The 7,476-nt window shown below is 45.9% G+C and overlaps 1 protein-coding gene across 1 annotated transcript in view; it reads left to right on the top strand.

Moving 5' to 3' along the window:
* The window catches only part of LOC143293014 (uncharacterized), a 9,766-nt gene extending 2,528 nt beyond the window's left edge, over nt 1–7,238 (top strand). Inside the window, exons 2-3 of the mRNA XM_076603804.1 lie at nt 3,913–4,098; nt 6,022–7,238. Of these exons, the coding sequence (XP_076459919.1) occupies nt 3,940–4,098; nt 6,022–7,125 (1,263 nt within the window). The 5' untranslated portion in view covers nt 3,913–3,939 and the 3' untranslated portion in view covers nt 7,126–7,238. The remainder of the gene's footprint in view (nt 1–3,912; nt 4,099–6,021) is intronic.
* Nucleotides 7,239–7,476: the final 238 nt, after the last annotated feature.

The following is a 7,476-nucleotide window of genomic DNA, read 5'->3' as shown; positions in this document are numbered from 1 at the left end:
ACAATTCTGATGATGGAATCTAAAGGTTGGGTCATTCAGACACCCACTGGACATCCGAGGGGTCTGTGTAGAGGAGAAGAGAGGACTGGCCGTACTGAGTGAGTTAATGAGAACACTCAGTGTGTAGTGTGACCACTTATTTACATAAAAAGTCGGTGTTTGATCTGCATATTTTCTTTCTGATGGAGGTACACTGTAAAGAACTGGCGAGAGTTCTTGTGCCTTGTACAACTAATGACGACTGGAAAGTTTGTGCACGGTATGAGCTACGTGAAACTACTAAACTGACCTATTTTAGAATCGTTTGTTCAAACCGGAACAGATGCTCAGTACCCTGTTACGTGACAAAGAAAACTACACAAAGGTGTTAATGTCCACTGTTACCCGTAAAACGGGTCAAAGGGGAGAGGAAGAGATTGACAGGTGGGTGAGGTGGGAGGGTGAAGGGGGGCCGGTGGAGGGTGGTGGGGGGCGGCGGGGGGGCGGGGGGGGGGGGGGGGGGGGGGGGATAGAGGATGTTTGTCGGACAGTGAAACTAAAACGTTCAGAAAAACGCTCGTGCTAAACGGTACCTCACTGTGTGAACATTATTCGCATATGCCCTAAAAAAAAAAACTAAAAAAAACGGTTTTCTGTCGTTTAATATTGAATAAGACTTTCTGATTATTTTTCCCACGATAACAATGATTTTCATTGTGACTTAAAACGTGGCAGAACAAATATTTCAAGATGTCTCGGAAGATATGAAATTAAAAACCCACTACCCTCCAACACCTCTGTTTAGGCCCCCCCACCAGCCAGCAAGCCCACCCACCCCCACTTTTTTTTCCTCACTGGTAAGTAGTGTCGTAGAAGGCTAGGGCTGTGCCGGTCGGGTGTATTCCCGGGAACCGCCACGGTAGCCGGATTGGGATAGCTGGAGACGCGAACACACCAGTAGACTGAGCCCCATCTCCCCTATCAGTGAACAGAACATCCCTCGGTAGCCCAGCTAAATTGCGCCCAACAGCAACATCCCACAAAACGACAACTTTCATCAGCATACTGATGTTGGTCGTTAAGTGGAAGAAGAAGAAGAAGTAGAAACTGGCTTCTCTCTCTCTCTCTCTCTCCACCAATCGTCCGGATCGTCCTCTGCGTGTCCTTGTCCATAAACAGTGCTTGGATGGACAGAGACCCAGCCACCGACCTTCAGACACCCAGGGGTAGAACGTGACAGTGGCAGGCTATTCCGTATTGCTGACGCTGTCTGAATTACCCAGTCAGTGCCATCGTGATAGCTCCATTCACCCACTATACGACATCGACAGATTGATCAGTCCTGGAATAGTCAACATTCTGAATACGCTACCTTGAAACAAACAGCGACAACAACAACAACAACAAACAGCGACAATGACAGCAAACAGCGACAACAACAACAACAAACAGCGACAATGACAATGACAGCAAACAGCGACAACAACAACAACAAACAGCGACAATGACAACAAACAGCCACAACAACAACAACAAACAGCGACAATGACAGCAAACAGCGACAACAACAACAACAATGACAATGACAACAAACAGCGACAACAACAACAACAAACAGCGACAATGACAACAAACAGCGACAACAACAACAACAAACAGCGACAATGACAGCAAACAGCGACAACAACAACAACAAACAGCGACAATGACAACAAACAGCCACAACAACAACAACAAACAGCGACAATGACAACAAACAGCGACAACAACAACAACAAACAGCGACAACAACAACAACAAACAGCGACAACAACAACAAACAGCGACAACAACAACAACAAACAGCGACAATGACAACAAACAGCGACAATGACAACAAACAGCGACAACAACAACAACAAACAGCGACAACAACAACAACAAACAGCGACAATGACAGCAAACAGCGACAATGACAACAACAACGACAACAACAACAAACAAGAACAACAACAACAACAAACAGGGACAACGACAACAACAACAAACAGCGAACAACAACAACAAACAGCTTCAATGACAACAAACAGCGACAACAAACAGCGACAACAACAACAAACAGCGACAACAAACAGCGACAACAACAACAAACAGCGACAACAAACAGCGACAACAACAATAAACAGCGACAACAACAACAACAACAAACAGCGACAACAACAACAACAACAAACAGCGACAATGACAACAAACAGCGACAACAACAACAACAACAAACAGCGACAACAACAACAACAACAACAACAACAAACAGCGACAACAACAACAACAACAACAACAAACAGCGACGACAACAACAACAACAAACAGCGACAACAACAACAACAACAAACAGCGACAACAACAACAACAACAACAACAACAAACAGCGACAACAACAACAAACAGCGACAACAACAACAAACAGCGACAACAACAACAACAAACAGCGACAACAACAACAAACAGCGACAACAACAACAACAACAAACAGCGACGACAACAACAACAAACAGCGACAACAACAACAACAACAACAACAACAACAAACAGCGACGACAACAACAACAACAAACAGCGACAACAACAACAACAACAAACAGCGACAACAACAACAACAACAACAACAACAAACAGCGACAACAACAACAAACAGCGACAACAACAACAAACAGCGACAACAACAACAACAAACAGCGACAACAACAACAAACAGCGACAACAACAACAACAACAAACAGCGACGACAACAACAACAAACAGCGACAACAACAACAACAACAACAAACAGCGACAACAACAACAACAACAACAAACAGCGACAACAACAACAACAAACAGCGACAACAACAACAAACAGCGACAACAACAACAACAACAAACAGCGACAACAACAACAAACAGCGACAACAACAACAAACAGCGACAACAACAACAACAACAAACAGCAACAACAACAACAACAAACAGCGACAACAACAACAACAACAACAAACAGCGACAACAACAACAACAACAACAAACAGCGACAACAACAACAACAAACAGCGACAACAACAACAACAACAACAAACAGCGACAACAACAACAGCAACAAACAGCGACAATGACAACAACAAACAGCGAAACAGCGACAACAACAAACAGTGACAACAACAACAACAACAAACAGCGACGCTGACAACAAACAGCGACAACAACAACAAACAGCGACAACAACAACAAACAGCGACAACAACAACAAACAGCGACAACAACAACAACAACAACAAACAGCGACAACAACAACAACAACAACAACAAACAGCGACAACAACAACAACAAACAGCAACAACAACAACAAACAGCGACAACAACAACAACAAACAGCGACAACAACAACAGCAACAAACAGCTACAAACAACGACAACAACAAGAATGCGAACATCGAAACTCGATCCTGTGATATTTCACCTTCGATCTTTGAACTCTGAAAGTCTACCACAGCGGCTATGATCATATCAAAAGCATCGCTTCGAAATTTCCGTTAAGTTAGTTTCTCTTCCTCCAGAGCAAGCAGTGAATCGCTTTTCAAAAGACTTTTTTTTTTTTTTTAAATAGATATCTTTATACATTTCAGAGCTATCTGTAACAAGGTAATTGGTACCATCCCAACACAATAAACTGCACATGATACTTGGTACCATCCGCACACAATAAACTGCACAAGGTACTTGGCACCATCCGCACACAATAAACTGCACAAGGTACTTGGTACCATCCGCATACAATAAACTGCACAAGGTACTTGGTACCATCCGCATACAATAAACTGCACATGGTACTTGCTTTCATCCGCATACAATAAACAGCCTTCAGTGACAAAAAGATTCATTTAACTACCACAACAATCATCATTATCTTTACTCATCAGAGCCACGGGAACTGCAGGCCTGAAGCCATGACGCTGTCCCGAGGGTCCCGGGGGTCCCGGGGGTCCCGGAGCTCAGCGGACCACGACGCGGAGAAGGAGGAGGGACACGAACACGACAGAGGACTCAAGCACGACGATTCTTTCGATCGCCGCAAGTCCCAGGCCCAGAGACTACTGGAGTTCGAGGTATGGCAGCGTGTGGTCGTCAGTCTCGCGGATGCTGTAATACCGGTTATTCTTGTAGTCTGTGTGTATGGTTTGTAAACTTTGTGTGTGATTCGTGGATCAGTTTGGGTCATCACCACACCTTCATTCGATTTGTCATGCAGGATTGTTGTTGTTGTTATTATTATTATTATTGTTGTTGTTGTTGTTGTTGTTTATAGCCAAACCTACCACACAGGACCACATCAGGGCTGAAAACACTACTTATGTCTGGAATACATTAAAAAAAAAAAAAAGTATTTGTATTTCTATTTGTATTAATCTTGTTGTCACAACAGATTTCTCTGTGTGAAATTCGGGCTACTCTCCCCAGGGAGAGCGCGTCGCTACATTGACAGCGCCACTTTTTTTGTTTTTTGTTTTTTTTTTCTGCCTGCCAGATTTTTTGTTTTCCTATCAAAGTGGATTTTTCTACAGAATTTTGCCAGGGGCAACCCTTTTGTTTCCGTGGGTTCTTTTACGTGCGCTAAATGCATGCTGCACGTTGGACCTCGGTTCGTCGTCTCATTCAAATGGCTAGTGTTCAGACCACCACTCTAGGTCTAATGGAGGGGGAGAATATACTAGCGACTGCCGGTGTGATTCGAACCAGTGAGCTCAGATTCTCTGCTTCCTACGCGGACGCGTTACCTCTAGGCCAACATTCCAAAGATATATATATATATATATATATGTGTGTGTGTGTGTGTGTGTGTGTGTGTGTGTGTGTGTGTGTGTGTGTGTGTGTGTGTGTGTGCATGCATCCGCACATGGGGCATGCATGGTGATCTAACCTTACACTGAACATTTGGAAGTGAAATGTGTATCGTTTTGGGAAAAGAATCTATGGTCTTTGTGTGTGTGTGTGTGTGTGTGTGTGTGTGTGTGTGTGTGTGTGTGTGTGTGGACATTTCTCCGTTCGTACATGCTTCAGGCAGGAGCGGACAACGAAACACTCAACCGTTTGTTTCCAACATGTCCGTAATTCTGCATGTTTCAACTCATAAATAATTCTTTGGGTGGTCCTTCCAGTTCGTAGCGGTGGCACTTTTGTCACTACTGCCGATGTGGTTTCGTCAGCTAATGGCTTTGAAGGGTGTGAAACATTGTGCAAGCTTCCAGTCCCCATATTTTACTCTCTGGGTCAAAAAAGGAAATTTGATACCGGAAACCACCTTTTTTCATGACCGTAAATCTGGTTAAAATCAATGATTCTTCCCAAGAGCCCTCGGTGACAAAATCTGCACATCTGTTTGTGCGAAACTGACCTTGGTTATGCGTTACGGGTAACACATGGAGTGATGGCCTAGAGGTAACGCGTCCGCCTAGGAAGCGAGAGAATCTGAGCGCGCTGGTTCGAATCACGGCTCAGCCGCCGATATTTTCTCCCCATCCGCTAGACTTGAGTGGTGGTCTGGATGCTAGTCATTCGGATGAGACGATAAACCGAGGTCCCGTGTGCAGCATACACTTAGCGCACGTAAAAGAATCCAGGCAACATAAGGGTTGTTCCTGGCAAAATTCTGTAGAAAAATCCACTTCGATAGGAAAAACAAATAAATCTGCACGCAGGAAAAAATACAAAAAAATGGGTGGCGCTGAAGTGTAGCGACACGCTCTCCCTGGGGAGAGCAGCCCGAATTTCACACAGAGAAATCTGTTGTGATAAAAAGAAATATAAATACATATCTATCTGAGCAAGGATTTGTCATATTGTACTAGAATGATTTTGAATACAAACCAGTATAATATTCATTAAATAAAAAAACAACTGGTATAATATTCGTTAAAAAAAATAATAAGTGTGTGTGGGGAGGGCTGTTCTCAGGTGGGCTACACTTTGTTGCCCATGTCACTGAATACTGACTCTCAAACGCCCATGACCCTGACGTGTCTGTGGTGCAGATGTGGACGAACGACACCACCATCAAGGACCTGGAGTACTCCCAACGCCGCACGGAGAAGAAGCAGCGGCGCAAGGAGCGCCGGAAGGACTACCAGAAGCGGTGCTGGAAGAAGGTGTACCTCCCGGCCGTGCTGGGCATGGTAGTGGGCACCTTCCTCACCTTCTGCGCCACCCTGCAGAGTCTGGCTGGAGACACCTTCCTCTGGAACTTCAGAGGCGTCCTGGTCATCCTGGGGCCCGTGCTGCTGGGCTTGGGGCTCCTGGCCCTCATGCTGGCAGCGGGGTGTACCTTTAAACACGACCAAGAAGCTCGTGAAAAACCCGTGGCCCCTCCCTCAGAGTTTGTGATATACCAAAACGAGTTTCGATACAGCTACAGCAGACCGCCTTCGGTTCTGAGGTCTGACAGTGTCAACACCGCGGACTTTCCTGTGCCCGTGGACCTGGACCCTTCCAGGAACTACGTGGAGGGCAGGAGGGGCTGGTCATCGCCCAGGAAGACGCCGAGGACATGGAGCGTGAGCAGGGATGGCAGTGTGCACAGCGGTGACCCCCTGACGGTGGACAGCAGCTTCAGCTCCACGGCAAAGTGGGTCCGCTTTGTTTCTGCCGCACACGGTCAGCAAGGGGCCTCCTTGCCTCGCCAGAACAGTGACAGCAACCTCGTGTCCCCATCCCCACACTCTCAGCCTCTCACGAACGCTCGGCGGTCCCTGGATGATGACGCAGTTCCAGACAACTCAGGATCACAGTCTGACCTCCACGTGGTTTGCACGCGCTCTCCGACGTCGTCAGGGTATCAGAGTGCCAGCGACAGTGTCAGTGGTAACACCGAGCATCACGTTTCGTTTGAAATCACCCCAGGGAATAGAAACAGTTGCTCTTTCACCTCACACAGACACAACTTCCGATATTCGACAAATCACAAGTTGACGAAACATTCAGTCAGGGAATCCAGACTTCTTGGAAGAAACCAAAGTAGGAATCCAATTTACCGGGGTTCAGTTGATTGTGGGGAACAACACAGTGGTCCTGACCTTGCCGAACAGACACAGAAAGTGGACAGTCCGCGAAATTCTTCCACCCCTCACACGTGCGTGTGAGTTTCATGCCGCACATTTTATGTTTCGGGCATTTTGTCAAGGAACAACACTTTCCAATCCAATTACCCCAGTTTGTTAAGGGCGTTTCACAGAATCGCGCCTTCTATCGTGAACGTCTTCAAAGACTGTGGCTCACCTCGAGTTAAACAAGTGTGTGTTGTTGTTGTTTTTGGGGGTGGGGGGTTGTTGTTTTTTTGAGGGGGTGAGGTTGTTTTTTGTTTTTTTTTCTATCATCTGCACCATATCAGTGTTAAGTCGCCAGGAGACCACACACCAGAGGAGACCCAGCACTACCGCTGACTCACACGTGAAGAAACAAGTGTTTCCAAAGCCACAAACCTACCACAATGG

The sequence above is a fragment of the Babylonia areolata genome, chromosome 1 (assembly GCF_041734735.1).
Source record: "Babylonia areolata isolate BAREFJ2019XMU chromosome 1, ASM4173473v1, whole genome shotgun sequence".
Classification (NCBI taxonomy): domain Eukaryota; kingdom Metazoa; phylum Mollusca; class Gastropoda; order Neogastropoda; family Buccinidae; genus Babylonia; species Babylonia areolata.
Note: the sequence above shows the minus strand (reverse complement) of the source record. Positions and strands in the feature narration are given on the sequence as shown.